The sequence below is a fragment of the Anopheles marshallii genome, chromosome 2, assembly GCF_943734725.1.
Source record: "Anopheles marshallii chromosome 2, idAnoMarsDA_429_01, whole genome shotgun sequence".
In the NCBI taxonomy this organism is placed as follows: Eukaryota; Metazoa; Arthropoda; class Insecta; order Diptera; family Culicidae; genus Anopheles; species Anopheles marshallii.
In genome coordinates, this window is record NC_071326.1 from 68,378,540 (window position 1) to 68,398,829 (window position 20,290).

Genomic DNA, 20,290 nt, shown 5'->3' on the forward strand with positions numbered 1-20,290 from the left:
GTCGGAGTCGTAGGTTCGGTGCCGTAGGTTCGGTGCCGTAGGTTCAGAGCCAGTGCCACGGAGGCACGGAGCGGTGGGGTCGGAGCCGGTTTTGGAGCCGTGGGGTCGGAGTCGTGGGTACGGAGCTGTAGGTTCGGAGCCTGCTTCCGAGCCGTAGGCGCGGAGCCGTAGGTTCGGAGCCATGGGGTCGGAACCATGGGTTCGGAACCGTAAGTTCGGAGCCTTGGATGCGAAGCCGAAGGTTCGACGCCGGCCCCGGAGCCGTTCCGCAGCGTTGCGTACGTTCCGGAACGCACGTCTCTAGTTTGTAACGTCCAAAAGAGGAATGGAGTGCAGAATTGGTACGTGAAAAATGTAGACATAAAAACTGCGTTCCTCAAAACAAGGCCAAAGCCAAGCGGAAGGAGACACCGGAGAAGAGAAGCGCGTAGCTTAATTGTTGATAAAAAGAAGTACTTTGCGGATGCTGTTCCTTGACCGTATCCGGAATTTGCAAAGCAATACCAAATATCCACACATAATCGGTTACTGGGAAACAACACGGAGGTGTAAACAGGGTGGGAAGGGGTGGTGGTGGGGGAGTGTGGGTCACACGAGGATCAAAAGAACGGATCGAATTTACAAACGCTTGGGAAAAAGCAATGCGTTAGAAAAGCGTGGGAAAAAGCATATTTAATGTGTGTGTGTGTGTTTTGGGTGCATTATTTTTTGTTCTAGCCTTTTTTTTTCATTTCTGTCTTAATGATGAAAGAGCTGGGTCGCACTCACGTTACGAGAACCTTGCATGAGGGAAGTGCTGGTGCCATGACCAGGATAGTCACATAGAATGTTACAATGAGTTATCGGAACGCAAAGCTGAAGTGCCTTTGCGATTCGTACCCTGCCGGGGTCAGTGGGAGGCGGTCCGGTGGCATGATGGTAGTGGCGCTGGTCTTCACACGAACGGAACCGGAACAAAATCCCATCCGGACCAATCCTCCGTACGCAGGACGAACCATCCAGCTACGGGTGAATAAAGTCACAGAAAGCCAGAAATGGCAGACCTGCAGACCGCTTGAGGTTGTTTGTTGCCGAAAAAGCAGAAAAAGATTTCCTCGTTAGGAGGAATTGGGTTGTATTCTCACACACCCCCAGATAAACCATTCTAGCACCATCCACAATCACCTTCAACCACTATCGACCGTTTCTTCGGTTAACGTTACACCCCAAACGACTTTCGATTGAAACGTAACAAAAAAAAAGGATATTGCCGATATCGGTACACGAGCGAAGGTTAAGAATTTTGTTATTGTTTTTTTTGGTTTTTGTTTTTTTTTTTTCATTCCATCCTCGACCACCCATTCAATAATGTAGGTGCTTGGAACGAGAAAGCAGCCGGTTGGATGATGTTTGAGAAGGTTAACTTTGCTAACGAAAATGCTTCGAAAGGTGAACCAAAGGTGGCAATGAAACTTCTCATCGCGAGTCTCCGATACGATGTTACGAACATCGGAGCAGGCGAAAAACACACCAACGCGTCGTCGATTTATTTGTGGCATTGTTCTAGCGGACGGTTTACGAACACAGCAGAGGGAAAGTAAAGATTCGTTCTCCAAAGGGAAAAAACAACGTTGCGGACATTAGCATGCTGTCTTGAATCAATATTTTTAGCGTACAAAATTGGTTCAGATGCGACAAGTTGGGAACTTCCACACATAAAACATTCCAATTCTGCACGATGCGACGCGAGAGACCCGAAATTTTTAGCTCGTCATTACGCTATTGGCTTATCGTGCGTGTGATAGCACCCACCCACACGAACACAGGCTAAGAGGGAAGTCGAACAACGCACATTAGTCATCGGTATGGTGTGTCAAAGCTAACCGTCTCACCAACACCTGAGACCCCGGGTTCGTGTCTGGTGCACCGTCGTGGGCACTGTTTCATTAAATAAAAATACAAGTGTTATCATTGCTTTGCTCATCTTTTGATTGTGGTACGATGCAGCAACATTTAACACATCTGGTCGGCCCCTGACATGCAAACAACAGCAGCTAGAATGTTGCAGACCCTTTACCACGTTCCTGTCTCTGTCTCTGAATCATCATCATTAGAGGAGTCTGTTAGTTTACAATTTAGTGCTAATTAAGGCACATTAAAACAAATGATTCCTTCGTGTTTGGTTGTTTTTTTTTACATTCCCATTTCCATTTTTCAATTTAATTCACACACACATTACAATCCAACTTCGACCGGCTGGAATCAATGAATCATGCGCTTACACAAATGTGTGAATTGTATTGTTGTTCGATTTTATCAAACAAAACAAAACAAAATCATGAGTAACCATAAAAAGGGTGACCCCGATTGAAACAATGACTAACTTATTGTTGTTTTTATATCTATTTACGATGCTACTCCTCTTCAAGCAGCACGCGTAATTTTCGATAAGAGCGAGAAAAATGAGTGATTCATTTGTATCCTCCGTTTTTTTTTCAATTTAATCTGCCTATCGTTGTTTTCAATTAACGATTCAACGGATGGAGCTCATTTAAATAAGGATAATTTACCGTCGAAAATAATAACATTTATTCACGTTAAAATCTCATCAAGATTGCAGAAGCAGGAAATTTCACAAATACGGTCCTTTAAAAAAATAAAAAAAAGGCTGAGCAAATGTCCTTAACGTAAGAGAAAATTTTGGGTAGAACGAAAAACAAATTACCAACCACTAGGCGTCTCCATAAAATCAGTAAAATTTTAACTAAAGGCGAAAAAAGGGTAGTTTTCTTTTTTTTTAAAGTGATTTCAAAAGGCTTACGTTCTATTGAGGAAAAAATTTAATCTAATATCAAATAATCACCTATTCGATACGATCACTTTTCCCTGAAGCATCCTTCACCCCCCCCCCCCCCCCCCCCCCCCCCCCCATCCAATCTCCCAAGAGAATTGGGAGGACCCGGTTGCCGCTTGGAACACCTTTCCTACCAACCCAACCTACTGCTCCATTCGCTCGCTCGCTCGCACTGGTGGGAATTTATTAAGCTGCCATTTGGCCCACAGCGAACATTAAAGCTAAGCAAGCAACAGTGTATGCCGCTTCGGTACGGTGAATGCAATTAGTAGTCTCCATCTTCTTCGCCGCTCTCGTGCTCGTGCGTGCGTATTGTGTGTTGCTCTGGGCGACACACACACACACACGCACACACTTACACGCTTAAAAACAGGTGAACATGTGAGAGGCGCACCAAGCATAGCTTGGAATTGAATCTCCACACAAAACCCACCTCTTCTACTACCGTCCAAGATCAAAAAGCTGAGGCTGAGATAACCGTGAAAAGATGGGCGCACACATGCACATACACACACACACACAACTACACGTGCGTTTTCATTTGCTCTCTACAGTTCCGCGACAGTTGCCCTTGGGAGCAGTAACGGCCGGGCGCTCACACTTGAGACGAAAAGAGATGATGAGATGAAAAGAGCATTGCTCGACCGTGTATCGCGATTTGCTACTCACCCCGTAGCTGAACGCTCAGCCTGACAGCCGAAAGTGAACCAAACTATCTATCTATCTACCCCTTCTAAGAGCATCTTCTTTGACGCCTCATATTCGCAACATAAAATGTTTTCGAAGTGTGAAAGTAATTTAAAGCAGTTTACGACTAGTTGCATCGTACCTTCGTCGGACCGCGGAAAACGAACACCGTTGGGGGACATATGGAAAACACCACACACAACTCACTGCTCATCTGCTGGAACGTTTCACACTCGCCGCCCCATCTCACTAAGCGGGTAGGGGGAAGGTGAACAAAAAAAAATCCTTCTCTAATTCACCGTGAGGGAGAAAAATCTCTCACCCCGGCAAGAAAAGCTCACATTTCCCCGGTGAGACGAGTCGCCTCTAGTCGGGGTCAGAGCGGCAATAGTTCCGTTTCAGTGCTCTCCGCTGCACAACAACGAGAATAAAAAAAAACCAACATTTCTTTGAGCGAGGAATCGATATCCTCCAGCAGGACGTTCGTTTTCCCAGCAGCTAGCAATATCGCTTTAAAAGCGACTGACGGTTTCGCTTATATTTCATCAAAATGCTGCGTTCCGCCCTTTGCCAAACATTCCGCAAAACACATTTGTAAGTCCTAACGACTTCATGTCCAGGGCACCTCGAACCAGTTCGAGTTCTATTCATGCTATCGAAAACGAAAAATTCCACCACAACCAGACAACGCTCCAAGGAAGAAACCATACACAGAGAGCAGAACGCTGTGATTTCGAAAGGGTGGATATGTTGGAGAGAGTCTCAGCTGTAGTGAGAGAGATAGAGAGAGGCCGAGAGTTTCACGGGGGTTAACGACAAAATTCTTCTCATTACGCTCCAAAAAAAAAAAAACCCCAGTCCATTCCAGGGTGATAATCATGGACTAAAAGAAAATGAGGTCCTTTTTCGGGAAGGATTTGATCAGTAGCTTCGTGCAGTAGTTCTAGGCAGTGGTGGTGATCTTGGCAAAAAAAAAAACTGGCACACGCACACCGCAACAGAGATTGAACTGTAAATCCCATGTTCCCCTTCGGAAGCTCCAGGGAAGCTCAGAATGCAATGAAACCATCCATAATTGTGTCCTGTTTTTGTTCTACACGTCTAACTAAAACGGCGTTTATTAACAAAAAAATAAAGTTAATGTGTGCGTGTAAGATTCTATATTTAGAACGCATAGCGGTATGGACCTCCAGAAAATATCCTCCAGAATGTCGATTTCCAGAAGGTCAACGTACGGGGCGGTACTCTCTCTCTCTCTCTCTCTTTTCCTTTCTTCCTTTTCTCGCTCTCTCTTCTTATTTATCTCTCACTCTCTCTCGCTCACTGTTCTGCGCTCTGTTGCTTCAAAAAACTCCTAATCGTATTGGAGACCTTTACCACCATGGTGCTTTTCCTTCCAGCATTCCAAGGGCAACTTATGGGCGATTTAAAAGAAACAACAGGAAGAAGAAAAACAACTTCAAGGGATTAGGTGCCACCACCCGGGGGGGAAGGGGGATGGGGGAGACTCTCACCATTTTTTTTACAATGCGCCCCCCCCCCCCCCCCCCGCCATAATAGTCGATAATATTTTCTATAAAAAGAATCGTAAAAGGTTCGAACAACTTCACCACAACAATAACAGCAGACGAGGAAGCGAGTGGAGCAATAAATATTGATCCCAACCGGAAAGCAAACCCCCGCTGGACAAGTGGACGTTGTGCGCGTTCGGTGTGTAGAATAACGCTTCTGGACGAGCCTGAAGTCTGAAGTTGACATGGTGTTGCTGGAGTTAATTGTGGTTTGCTGTAGAGGATAGGGGAAGGGGGGAAGGCGGCTTACCTTGCTTGAACTGTTTCCGGATGCTTCTGGACTTTACAGTTGTATGATTGCTGCTCCCAGCCAGTACCTGCAGCGAAAGTTGCAGCGGTTTTTTTGTTGTTGCTTGCTGTTGAGGTATCTCAATCGGAGGGAAACGGACCACACATAAACACACACACGCGCACGATCACGCGAAGACACAAATGAAAGGAAAATTTTTAAAACAAAACACACAATTTCTTCGCACAAACACCGCACCGTCGCGGCAAACGCACCGTGCCCGCTGATTGATTGGATTGGGTAACAGAAGGAAAATAATTCTTTCCCCAACCTTCGCCTACTGCCCAGAGCCCACGTCACTTATAAATTATCATACACTTTTGCACGCACTTTTGTTGTTGTTGTTGTTGCTACAATTGTAAAACAATCACTCGAAGCATGCATACACACGGGAACCGACTGCAAGACTTAAGCGACAGCAAGGACCCGCCGTGCGTTACTGTGCTGCTGCGTTACACAGGATAACGCACCTGTGCAGCCGTCGTGAAGCGGCGAGTGTGATGGTGGTTAGTGTAACGCGCGTTTGACAGAACAGTTACTACTTACAGCCAGGAACAAAACACTGCACAGCAGGCAATGGCGAACGTGTGGGATGTGTCATATGCGTTTTTTTTTTGTTATTTTTTTAATTTTTTTACAACTACCGGTTACCTATTGATTTCTCGCGCGTTCGTTACTTTTCCTTTGGTTTTGTTGTTTTCAATTTTGTTTTCGGTACGGTTTGTACTGTGTTTACTCGTAGGGCACCTGCATGTGATGTTGTAGCTGCTTTATTTCCCACACGCGCGCACCCACACACACACACACACATTTAGATACGGAAGGATGGCAATCAGAACGGGGCGGATGGGCACACAACGCACAAACTGTAAGAAATGGGAAGAGAGGGAAATTATTTAAAAGTAAACATAAAAAATAAAATAAACAATCACACGTTCTGCATTAAAGTCAAGCGCACTTAAGAAGTATGTAGGCACTGTAAATGAAATGCTACAATTTACTACACATACACAAATTTCGCGCAAGACCTATTCCACAATAATGTATTCCTTTACGATGAGGGAAACGAAACGACAGTGAACCCAAATCGGACCCCAACGTTGCGATGTTGGAGACGGAACACACACACACACATGCAACTGTTTCACGATGGGCAGGAATAGTAAATTACACATCTGCTGATGTGTGCTCACGAGCGGGTTGACATTTAACTTGCTTCGGTTTTTGGCGTGATAGTGTGTTGTGTGTTATTTCATGCATCATCTTCTGCTGGTTAACACAGTTAATAGTTCCAACGCACAAAAAAACAAAACCTTTTTCCCGCGGTGGGCCAAATGATCCAGCTCCACCACACACCATATTTTGCCATTTTCCCAGGTCAAAACACACAAACACATATATGCACTAGGCACAGTAAAGTTTCCTGAGCTCCAGGCGAACGAGTATGTGTGCGCTAAGCTGATCAGTTTCGCGCCTTGCTTGTTCCCAGCCCAGTACACATTATCCTTCCGTTTCCAGGATTCTCACCTGCAGTGTCCTTTTATTTTGGTCCCCCTTTACACAAAAACGCCCTCCAATTTCGCACTTGCTTCACAGTTCGATTTAAGGCACTTTTCACTTTGACTTTGCCTAGTGAGTAATTTCTCACGTCTCACGCAGCCTTTTCGTTGTGGTTCTTCTGTCGTTTTTATTTTTTTCTTAACTCAACAATGCAAATACATTTTTCGGAGTGTGTGGTACGAACCGTGGCGGAGCGATGGGATTTTTCCTTCCAACAAATCTAACCACAATGTAGTAGGAAACACACACACAAGGCAGAAACGAATAAGAAGCTACCAATCTCACTGTGTTCACACTGTGCTCACTGCTCGTCCATTAAAATCTCACCCCAAATCGGACCCCAACGCAACACACACACAAGTACATAACCATTTGGAGGACTATTTCTTTTTTCTTACTTCACTCACTACGCATACAGAGGCTCGGTCGGAAAAGTGCACACAGCTTACATACTAATAAACACACACGCACGCCCTCACAACGGTGCGCTGATAATGGAGAAGGCCTTCGGTGCTTGTAAAACCCGCGATAGCCGTCCGAGAAACACACTGGACCATCCCTCCCCCCACGATTTGGGATGCTGTCACCCTATCACCTGTCATCCGCCAGTCGGGGCGTAATCCTGCAGGTGTCTTTTTCACCGTTGCACAGCTTCCGAACGACTGCATCGCCAACCACTAGATGCTTTTTTTGTTGTTGTTGGACAACCGTTTTCTTACACTCCCACACATACACACACGTACATTAGCGCGCACAGTTGAGCCCATCTACACACACACACACACACGCGCGCGCGTGAATTAAAAACACTCGCGGATGTATGCTAGTTCCCAGCAGGCGCATACTACTCCTGTCTCCAAGAACGGAAGTGTTCGGACCCGACTTGCCGTTACATTATTGAGTGAGAGACCAGGGGGAAACATGTAATTGGGTGGTGCACACTGTAACAGGGTTGATTTGGATGGGGGAAACACACGGAAATGGATTTCCTATCGACTAACCCTCATGAAAATCCATCACGACCTTTACCCCGTTCGATCGAAGGACCCCACGAAAAGGAGAGCTTTGAAGCGAACGAGAGAAAGAGAGAGAATGGGAGCGTACGAAAAAGAACACGGAGCAAATCGAAAATTGATTTTAGCCGGACACTCCTGTAGGGATGTTTTTTTCTCCCCGTTTTCTTTTCTTCCCTCTCATTCGTTCTCCCTGAGTAGCTAACCGCACGAAAAAACACCAAAATTCACGGCCACTCACAAAGAATCGCTCACGGGTTGTGGAGTTTTGGTACGGGGTGACCAGCAAATAACCTTCCTCTACAGCGGGGAAAACCCAACAGGAACGTGCAACACAACACAACAACACGAAGGTCTGCCCTTTGGTGCGAAATACTCCTAGAATGGGAATTCCACACACCGTTGTTCCGTACTAAATTCGCTTTTCTGTTGATTTTGCCTTGCCTGTTGGGCTCGAAAATTAGAGTAACTATCTCACACGGTGTGTACATGTGTGTGTGTGTGTGCCATCGCTATACCAACACTGTTGTTACTATCTTGCTGGTGCTACTACTACCACCACTATTGCTACTACTTTTGTGCCCGCTGCTACTATTCTCGCGACACTCGCCCACACACGTACACTGCATCCGAATATCTTTGTGTTCGTACTATTTCCCAGCAACTTTTACGTGCACAACCGACTGTGCGCCGCGTTCGCGCACTCTCTCTCACGCCCGTCTAGCTTGCTCTCTTGCGTGCGCGAACTTCTCTACCCCACTCGCTCATTCAGCTTTCCTTCTCCTTCTGCCCGCCTTCACACAATCTTTTTCATACTGATTTTATTTTGTTCCAAAAGGTTGTGTGTGTATATATGTGTGTGTGCTTTTTTCTTTTCGCTGGTCACTTTTCTTCGCACACGATTTTCACGGTGTTACCGATTTTTTCTGTTGCCAAATTCAACCGTTTTTCCCGAGTGGGTGCTCTTTTTCTTTCTTCCAGTTGTATCACACTCGCCAAAAATCACGCACACGGCACAGGTACACGCACATTTCTAATTTATCGTGAAATGTTACACGACGGACGCACGCACCGTACCCACCCTCTCAGGGTAGGGTGCTATGAGCGCTTTACGATAACCATCTTTTTTCATCCTTGTCTCCTCCCCCACCGATAACCGTGGGTGGGTGGGAAGAAAAATTGGTGCGACTGCTTTTACGCTGCAAAACTACCATCGTCCAAAAAATAACACACACAAAAACGCACCTTCACAACTCACGGACAACCCGTGCGTGCGTGCGCTTGGTGTGGCCTGTCTGCGGGCTAGCGTACACGAACTCGGGAATGGTAACTCGCCGTATCGAAAGTAATACACACCCTCGCACAGCAAGCTCTGCTGAATTTTGCGATTGCAGCCAACGCTCGATTATCCGTGGTCACTGGTTTCGGACGGGCTGGTGCGTACAGCAGGTGCGCACCATTTGTTCCCTTTTGTCACGAGATCTCATGAGCGAGAGAGAAAAAGAGTAGAGAGAGTGGAAAAAACACAACCCATGACAAATTTGATACACAGAATTTCATCAAACAAAGTAGGTTATTCCGCAATTCCGGTGAACATTTTTTAGTTAATTGTTGCTAAAAATACTATTTTTTGCCGAAGATAACCTTTCTAAAACCGCTCAAAAGTAAACAAGATGGGTGGGCTAATGTCAAATGTGACATTTGGTGCGGTTGCCAGCGAATGACTGATATGATTTCAAAATTTTGTTTGAAATTTAAATCTTCGAGCATAATTATTAATAGATGTTGTTCGGAATCAGGAAAAATCCAGAAACTGCATAGATGGTCAAATTAATCTACTTGAGATCCGTAAGAAAAACTTCAGAAACGATCAGTCAATTGTTTGGCGTGCCCCGTCTTCCGATCCTTCTTTCAAAAACGGTTACAATATGCAAAAACCTGTTTTTCGAAATATAGATTATTAGATAATTATCCAGCGTTACAACCGTTTCGCGGTTTTACCTAGCTGCAGAACCATTATGATAGCGTTATTAATCGAATTTTGCATCCAAAGGAGCAACGACGAGTTGAACTTCCCAGTCCATGGTTTCTAATTACGGGTTTACAGATGCCGCAACAAGTGGCCGAGCATTGTCATGCACTTCTCGAACCAAACGCATCGATTGTCACAGCTCACAATAGACCACACTTCACTGTTCCCACCAAATATACTGCATCGTGATGCGGCATGACCGAAGTATTCATACGTTGCTCGACGTGTTATCGTAACACAAACACTTTTTCATCGCCTGTTATGTAATGTGCTCCATTCCCAAGATGTCGACAGCATATTATTCTTAGGAAAGAACATAATTTTGTTTCGGATATCTAAAAATCGAAACGAACTGTAGCCACTGTAAGTTGCATTATAATTCGTCAACAAATTTGGAACCTTGTTGTCAAAAGCTTGTTTCCAACGTGTTTCGTTCATTAGTTTCCTACCCGCTGAATATCATCCCTCACTCGGTAGGAAGCCCACGCCAAGTATTCTCCAGCCTCACGCTTTTTGCCGCAAGTACCCGAAAGGTTGGAACAAATGTGTCAGAAAAACAGAATCACAATTATTCAATAATGCATGCTGCGACAATGAGCACACCCAAATCACCGGCGGGAAGAAAGCGGAAGATACCTTCTGTGACTAGTGCGATATTGATCACATTTCCTACCTCTTATTCTGCTTCGCCGGATGATGTGGGATGTGCTTGTGGTATAAATACGTTTCTGTGCGCGTTAGCCTTAACAGTCACATAATTAATGGGATAGACTGTCTAAGGCTTTTCGACGACATTCTGTGGTTCTGTGCTTTCCGGTGTCGCTGCGTTGTCTCCAAACAAGCTATCGATCAGTTCCCGTTTGTTGATCTTACCCATTGCATTGCGCGGTATTTCCTCCACTATTCGAACTTCCTTTGGAATGGCTTGCTTCGGAAGCTTTTGTTCCAACCACACGAGCAGCTTCGGAATGCTGAACGTTTCGGGTGTGGCGGCCGCCTGGTCACGCAAGCTGATCACGGCCACTACCCGTTGGCCCCAGGTTTCGTCGGGCAAACCTAGTACCGCCACGTCGCTCGTGTCCGGATGTTCGTGCAGTGCCGTTTCAATCTCGAGCGCGGACAGCTTGAAGCCACCCGATTTGATTATATCAACGGAGGTGCGTCCCAGGATACGTATCGTACCGTTTTCGTAACGTGCCGTATCACCCGTCCGGAACCAACCTTCCGCATCGAACTCGGAAGCTGTTTCTTGTGGCCTTTGCCAGTATGCGCTAAATACCGAGCTTCCCTTCACGTGCAGCTGGCCCGCAATGGAATCCGCCGGCACGGTTGGCTTTGGTGCCACTGTCCCGGTTGTTGTCTGCCAAATTCCTTCATTTTCGCGACCTTCAAGCGTCAACTGACGACCACTTTCGGCGTCTACAATGCGCACGCTAACACCGGGCAATGGCATTCCTACGCAACCTTGCCTTCTGCTGCGCAGTTCACCGTCCTGCATGTAAGGGTTCGAGATGGCCATACCGATTTCGGTCATACCGTAGCGTTCCAGCAACCGGTGGCCGGTTATTTCATTCCAGCGATCGAAAATGTTGCCCGGCAGTGGTGCCGAGCCGGATATCATAAGTCGAATCTTGTTCTTGCAATGTGTCTTGACATAGTCACACATGCGAGCGTTCTTCCCGAACACACTGTCATACTCGCGGATCAGCAACCCGTACATCGTCGGTACGCCCATGAACACGTTAACGCGCTCCTTGGTGGTCATGTTCACGTTCAGCAGGTAGCTCCATACGCTGCTGCTGTCAAACTTCGGCAGCATAACACACTTGGCCCCGACCGCCAGCGGTAAGTTCAGCGCATTGATCGTACCATGAACGTGGTTCAGCGGTAGTGTGTGCAGTACCGAATCGGCCGCACTTACTTGCCATGCGTGCGAAAGGGCACGCAGTTGAGCGTCCAGATTGGCGTAACTCAGCACGACTCCCTTCGGTTTGCCCGTCGTGCCGGAGGTGTACAGGATCAAAGCGTTGGCATCGCGGTAGAATTCACCATTCAGCGCACTTTCCACCACGAGCGTATCGTTCAGTTGCAGCAAATTTTCTCTCCTTGGATCTAGGTAGGAAACGTCCGCCATGGACGATGCATCACCACCGTTTGTGGCTCCATTTGCATTTATCAGTTCGTGATTCACCACCAGCAAGGGTTTTTGCAGCTTGGCAGCGAGTGGTTCGGCCAGGGGAAGAAATTCCGCCGTAGTTAGCAGGAGGGACGCATCCGAATCTTTGATGTAGTACTCGAGCAAATCGGCCGGATATTTTGCGTTCAAGGGCACGGCTACCGGAAAGGCAAAAGAAACAAACAAATAAATTGACGCAAGGGTGAAATAATCCAGGATTTGTTCTTACCAACTTGTCCCGAAAACCAGCAAGCCCACTGGCTGATCACGTACGTAATATTGTTGGGGCAAAGAAATGCCACACGGGACTGGGAAGCACTGCCTGTAAAAGAAAAATCACAATGAAAACTAATCGATCATTCTTGAGCGTCTGATGTAAAAATGTTTTTAACTGATTACTTCATCATACATTTCTGCAAATGACCGAATGCATTCTAACTTTTTTACACCTTCATTGCTATCAGCAAATCGGATTTTATTTACCATTCACTTAGCACTGCCGCGCAAAATGGTTATAGTGAACACTCATGCAGAAAATGGTCTCGGTTGTTTCGCGATTGCTTCTCCACGGTACGGAATCCGATTTTTGCCAATCTTTGGGTTTCTACTAGTATGTAGATGTAGGGATGTATGTAATATAATGGCTTACAGGACGTATTTATAATAAAAAAAAAAATCATGAAATGGAATGGAAATCCTTTACTAGCTCAAGATGACACTTGATCAATGTCAATACATAATTAATGGCCCTTGAATTAATTCAACATTCATGGTTAATATTTTAGCAGTAGTTCAAGAAATATCCGAATGAAAAAAAAACACACACTGAGAGAAGCTATAAAAGCAACAAAATTGTAGAATAATCAGTTTCACGTTTCACTTTGACTAAAAACCCCTTCAATCGCTCTAGATTAGGGTGGTGCCAAACAAAACAAAACATCTATCGTACGCACTTATACACAGTACAGGGAGGGATGCAAAAACAAACCTCAACTAAACAAAACACCGCACCGTACAAAAGGAAGAGGAAAATCAACGAAGCGAAACAATCCGTAGCGGGTTATCGCATTACTACGTTGGCGGTTGACACCGGCTGACAAACGATAGGAAAGCAGTTAACCTGAACCACCGTGCCGTTGATGACCGGCTTCTCTCCCGTTGGCCGTTCGTCAAATGGGTCAGGCTAAACATTCTACTTTGCGGGCGCATTGCTCGGGAAGGTAACATTAAAAATAGCATACAATCGAACACCTTCCTCCCTCATTCGATGGTGATCGTGCCCGTCAACGTCTTGACAAACCTGCGCCAGATCTATGACGCCGGCGTTGGTCGTGCGACAGAAGTCACGGGTACACCCCGTACGTCTATCACGTAAATCTTATCTCGCGAAATCAAAACAGTATGATGGTGATGGACGGTGCAGAAGCGATTACAGCCATACACCTTCCCTGGCTCTGGTTGTTTACATTCTGATCTTATTAACATATTCGTGTCTACGAAGCGGGGTTTCTTGCACTGTAGCATGTCATTTTATCCGAAGTGTCACTTTTTCAGAGAAATATACAATTGTTGCGTACGTTTATCGTATCAAATGTAGCGAAAAGCTGGTCATACAAACATGAAGAAAAAATTGACACCGTAATATGATCGCTCCTGCAGAGGATATATAGCGTGTCCATTTCACTTAAGTCTTATGTTTCCTGCCTTATACGTAAACCTTGAAAAGGATGGACACAGGATGAGAAATTGAAATTAAATATTACAAAGCACATCGGTTATCTCAACCTCGTTGTATTAACGAATACTTCCGAATGCATTTATCGCTTTTTCAGTACTACGACAGTTTGCTTGAAGTCATTTGTACGACCTTGAGGTGAGATCGAGCATGAAGTTGGTGGTAAACAACATTTTCCTTGCAGACCGGTCCCACCGACCAGGTTCAAGGTGAGGGGGGTTTTAAACTGTGAGAACGTCGCATAAAACGCACAAAACAACCACGGCTAACGATCAGTGGGGCGACACACACGCACATCCATCATGGTGCACCCTCCTATTGCCGTAGGGGATATTATCGCTTAGATCGCCACCGCGAAATCTTTCTCCCAATGGTTATCGTTTGGTGGTTTAGGTTCTAAAAAAAACCCAGCTGCGCAAATATCTTGTTTTGCAAAACACACCATTTGCTATGTTGTTTTCCTTATTGGCGCCATCCTTCGCGCGGGTCGATGTCGTGCATCCATGAGCGCGACCTTGGACGTGTGTCATGTTTCCAAAAAAAGCGAACTCCCAGCGCGAGCCGTTTTACACGCACTTCGTGTCACCACACACCACAGCGAACTGCATCTCTTCCAACCACGAACTGAAAAAGAATTGCATCATGCTGAAACATTAGATACATACCGCAACATTTGGATATCTGTGCCGCTAGCCGCTTGACGGCTTCGTACAGCTGGATGAAGCTAAAATTTCCCATCTGATCACGAATGGCCGCCTTTTCACCGTACAGCAAGGCTCGCTTAAACGGCGGCACGATCAATTCCCGGGCCACTTCCTGTTCGTACAGCTTCGTTAGTCGGCGCAGTAGATCCGCATGTACCGCTTCCGGATCCAGCGGGGGACGATCGCCATCGTCAAAGTCCTTGGTGGCCGGTTTTCGATTATCGGCCTGTGTGGAGTAGCTGCGGGCACTCAACCGGGCCGACTGTGACCGTAAGCGAAGGGAGTAATGTTTCATCCAGGAGAATGATGCACCGAACCGGGGCGTGAAAGTAGCAGCGGACGATCCGAGCGTGTCGGTGGCCACCTCCAGGCAACGCCTGGCAACCATGAATTTCGTCATATTCAAGACGATGCTCACAATGCACCACCTATTATCACTCGTTCCTTGCAAAGGATATTTGTTTTTGCCACAATGTTTGCGAGCTGTGTTTCAGTTGTATTGCAGTGCACTTTCACTCTGGATTGTAGTGGAAAAGTTTCACGCTTTCTGCACTGTATCCCACCATGAATAAATACCGCTTTTGCAGGGAGTTTTATGTTAAAGTTAATGTTTTTTTTTTTTTCAAATAATGGTTATCTTTATACTTATTCGGTTCACTGTCTGCCCGCAGTTGAGGAAAAACACGTTCGCAATGCCGACTTGATTTATTTTGAAGTCTCTCTGCAGCAGAGGAATCGGTTGGTTCACGTTCAGAATTTTGACAGTTGACACTCAAAAGCCAAACATGAAGTCGAGCAAATCCGAGATAGCTTTTTTCGAGTTGACTTTTCTTTCTGGCATATCAAATGAAATATTTCAAACTGCAGTTTGAAATATTAAAATTAGACGGTTTTTTGCAAATGCTGCATTGATATGTGTTTGTTTATTGAATAGTTAAACAATTACTCTCGTACGCAGTGAATAGCAATCGTATGCAGTGAATAGCAGCGTCACCATCATCTTCTCCTCGCCCATGCCATGATCGTTCGCGCTCATCAAGTTTATCAGCTCGGGGTAGAATTGTGGATACACGGGCGGTGCGTACATAATCAAATGGGAAACACCCCGTATGCGAAAGCGCCAAAAGTAGTGTGCCCGTTCGGAGTAGAGTAGAAAGTGTTTTCTACCATGGAAGAACATAATACGGGCACGGGCAATCTTTGCATCGGTCGTGTACTAGCAGATGCGTGAAGCTGCGTGAAGCTACACTCTTGTACACACCCTGCATGAGATAATTACGTAAACGTACGAAATCGAAGTACCACGGTACATAGATCATGCAGTGTGCCATCGCAACAGTACGAGCTTGTCGTAGGATAACATTTACAAAGTGTACAAAACGAGCAACTGCCGCTCCTTGCAATGTGCTCGTATGTAAACGTTGGAAACTTTGTACCGCACGAACCATCACGTATTTGATGCTGCCAGTATTGACACTTTTGGTTGACCGCACTTTGCCTCAATAATTTTCAAACTTTCTGTTATATATCGCCCGGAACGTTGGTAGTTCAAATGTAGAGATTAGCACGGTCTTGTAGTAGAATTTGCTCCATCCATTCAAGCACCAATTACGGACGCGCGAGAAATCCGTATTTATGATGCATTTCGGTTGTAGATGCAAATGCTCCAGTACGTGATCCCAGTTCTGTGCATAACATACGTCCGCTTGTCGTTAATAAGTAGCTCTATATTGGTGACGAAATCGTAACCACGATGCTGTTCAGCCTTCGAACTGATTGTCATCCGGAGCCTAAGCGGTGACGCAATAATTAGGTCAGATGTGGGTATAGCCTCATCATCGAACGGTTGAATGCTATCCCAAGCCGAAAGTTATCATCAATGTTCTCGGCGAACATACGCTCATAATCGGATGGCTTTGGATTTAGGTGGGGCTCTACCATCATATTCGTCGGTAAAACGCTTCAATTGAGCACATTCTTCTCTTCAGCACCGATGAAAAGATGCTTTAAGACGCTTACGCACTGCCAAGCTGATTCTCGAAAAGGCACGATGATTAACACCTTGGGTCGCACATATCCTTGATCGCGAAATTCTGGTTTCTCGCGATTTCTAAATTCCTTTTCATCCGTTGGAGATTGTTTCACTCGTCGCCGAAACGAATCCTCGTCGGGTTTGAATTTCTTCCCTCTACTAACTGTCAACTTGAGCATGTGATTTTGCACCTTGCCGACTGCTTTTAGGATATGGTTCAACGCATGACAACTGTAGACGTGCCGCAGCTGGTCTGCATTATCGCGCTGTAATGTTTTTTGCGTCCGTATTCTATCCACATTGCGCGGGTCACAACAGCTGCTGGTACTACTACATTTCGGTAGTTCGACGGTTACGTTCCCTAGGCTTTTAAATGCAATCCTGAGTGTATCCATCGGGCGTGACTCCTGGGTAAGTGTTTCCAACATTGCAGGAGTTAATCTGAACGTCGTATGCATGGTGTACGAATCAGTGGAAACATTTCCATCTTCAGCTGAGGGTAGTTCGGTTTCTTTGGAGATTTCATTCGATTATTCACTCGCAGTTTCTGCACTTTCTTGTCCTTCGCGTCGCGTACGTACGTCGTGTAAGCGTACGTCGCTGTGTGTTTCTTTTAATTGTACCCATAACAAATAACTTTTTCAAGTATGTACTTGCTTCACGAACTGTAATTTAAAGAAACAGAAAAATGGGATGGAAGTAATGCAAGAATGTTAGAATACGGGTAACACTACCTGAATTGTTGTTGAATTAGCTTTATACTCAGAGTGATTGCTAGCTGACTTGGAACCGAAACTCAATGGCTACTTGTCTATCATCGCATCACGCGAATTCGGTTGTTACCAATGCACAGTGGAAGCAGAACTACAAAAATGTATGAGCACACACATTATTGGTTAATCGACTTCTACTTCTTCATCTTTATCGGCAAAAACAGAGGTCTAGGCCTGCCATTTCTGGCTTTCTGTGAATTTATTTACCCGTAGCTGGATGGTCAGTCCTGCGAACGCGGGATTGATCCGGTCCGGTCGTGTGCATTCGTACCCATTTAATTTGTTGTGCGCATTACTACAGTAATCGGTAATTATGTAATAATAACATCGAAGAAGTCGATAAAAGAATTACAGAACTAGACTTCAATTTGTTCGATAAGGACTATGATCATTGACAAACATAAAAAATGTATTAGATGGTTGTCTTCTTGTAAACAGATGTTGTGAACAGACTATGACCATCAGATGAAGAATAGATGCGAACGTATAGATAAGTGTAAGGATAACTTACAACAACTTAGATCGAAAATCGAAACTAAAATAAACATTCTACAAGGTGAACCAATTACGCTTGAAGGGTTGAATAACTTTCTCATTCTCAAAATGTACACACAAGAAAAAAGAAACAACACAATTTCACTCTGTTTGGCTCGTTTTGTTATTTTAGTTTGTATCCGCACTCCATAATTCTTCGCAATGCTGCTCTAGTCATGCGTCTTGTAAGTGTTTCATGTTATTTCACTTTCGTTGCCGTTTGAATCAAATACGCGTTACCTGTGGGAAAAAGTGTTTTTTTTTTTCTAGCGCATGAGGATGTACCGTATGTTTGTTTCTTATTCTTCTTCTTCTTCGCACAAATGTACAGTAAGGCGCAGCCAATAACCCACGCAACACCGTACTGTTGCCGTTCAGTTTGTTGCTACATGCCCGAAAATTGACCCTCTGGCTCCGCAACCTTCTTCAACCGTTCCGAATGTAGGGTTTGTGAACTCGTGTTTGTTTACCATTACCTTTCGTTAGCATTACTATAACGTGTCACGCATCACGCTGCACATTTCAACGGCTACACATAAATTAACATCAATTTCCGGGGCTAATTGATACATTCAAATAAATAAAACTGAAAGAACTTTCACTAACAAAAGGACGATAAAAGAATGGCGCATTCAATTTGTAAGTGTGCCGCCACCTTGGGGCGATCTTATAACAGATAGTAAGTAAAACCAATCGATAAACTAGCAGCTTCAATTTAGGCGCGTACCGGTGCTTAGAAAAGGAAATTAAAACAAGCGATAAATTTAAGTTACATAAAACCCTGTTTGAAATGGGACATTAATTTCATTAGCATCAATCTTCATTTTATGGTTACGTGCTGGATTATTCGTTCCCTGCATACTACCTAGGACTGCGCGGCGCGCCCTTTGCTTCAATCAGTGAGTAGTAAACCGTATAATGTAAACGTTAGCTAATTTATGCAATGCGTGTGAACTTTATGATTGATGATCGATATTTTAAACGTACATAACTACGATCGCCATCCAGTACACTACTGCACTCCTGGTACCACCTACATTATCAGGCGCTCATTCCCATGTCCCTGCTCGTTGCAGCCCCCCGTTGAGTCACTTGTCTCATCTTATCTCAGGCCACGACATTCCGTGTTATAACATTATGCAACAAATGCAGTATTAATCTGCATTGAAAATACTAAATATTGTCCTCATGGTTTCATTTCTTTTTCTGCAGCACGGTCTTAGTGGTTTGTTGTCTGTGTGCGCCACTAAACGATTGCATTCTACCGTTTGCTAGTCACAATAAGGACACGCTCCTATCACGGGGGTGTGTGCCGCTTCACAAGTTCACTTTCGTTACTAGTTGTATGCATGTAAACATTCTGAAGGTATGTATAATTTGATTTCATTTGTTTTTTTTTTTTTGTTTTGTAATTTTACTCCCCGACACACCACTAAATTCACTCTTGTATATTGACACATTGCTGCTTGTTTCAGGCCAACGTGGAGTCGCTGTTGCATCCCTTTCATCGTGCGTGTGCTGCGCGTACCGACGTGCAAATTTTAACCTTACAGTTTAATTCTGCTACGTTTGGAAGCACCATCGGTGTGTTTGTGAATTTATGTTGCCGTAGCAGAGACACTCGCTACATAGGCGCACTTTTTTATTATTAGCCATGTTTGTAACTGTGCGTGCGCATGTGTGTACGGTAGAATCCACCAAAACGGGATCGTTTGCTAATGCGCAATGTACAATGTAGTAGTGTGTGAAAAAAAGCAGCTTCGTTAAGGTTTAATACGATGAGGTTATGGTAAGCTTTGGACAGCCAAATTCTGCCCGACCATGCTAATGATCGTTGTTTTGGAATTCGATGACTTTAAACATTGGAGAAACATTAGTGAACCGTCGATAGGGGAGTAACGTGATGAACAAGAACTGGTACAGTATAGTATGAATGAATTCTTTTCTAATTTTCATCAGCTTGCTATTCTATAGGATCGATTGTAGACGAACCCGACTGCCTACCGCTACCGGTTGTGATACTTTTTACAACATGTGTTATTGTATGTAGGAATGAATATCAAATACTATTATTCGGCAGGAATACATGGCGTCTTTTGTTTGTTTCTAGAGAGTAGATATAATGACCATAGTATACAATAGGCGTACAATTTTTTTCACATCTTTCACTGCATTCTAAACCGCTTAATGGTAATGAGAGGATGGTTCAATGTATCTATTCCCTCTCTTTCTTTCGCTACCAACTAACGTTTCCTACAACCTGTGCAACACACACATACACACACGCACACGCACGTGAAAAGCGCAACGGAACACGGCAGAAAAACTCCACAGCAAAAGGAGGTTGCCCG

At 44.9% G+C, this 20,290-nt stretch overlaps 1 protein-coding gene and 1 pseudogene across 1 annotated transcript; both read right to left on the minus strand.

The window, feature by feature from the left end:
- Nucleotides 1–10,760: 10,760 nt before the first annotated feature.
- LOC128707073 (malonate--CoA ligase ACSF3, mitochondrial) lies at nucleotides 10,761–15,000 on the minus strand. The gene is made up of 3 exons (XM_053802019.1): nucleotides 14,562–15,000; nucleotides 12,391–12,483; nucleotides 10,761–12,319 (listed from the first exon to the last, which is right to left on the minus strand). Exons 1-3 carry the CDS (start codon nucleotides 14,998–15,000, stop codon nucleotides 10,761–10,763), a joined length of 2,091 nt encoding a protein of 696 aa, XP_053657994.1.
- A 534-nt stretch (nucleotides 15,001–15,534) lies between these two features.
- Nucleotides 15,535–17,090, minus strand: LOC128718462 (U3 small nucleolar RNA-associated protein 25 homolog; annotated as a pseudogene).
- Between the last annotated feature and the right edge of the window lie 3,200 nt (nucleotides 17,091–20,290).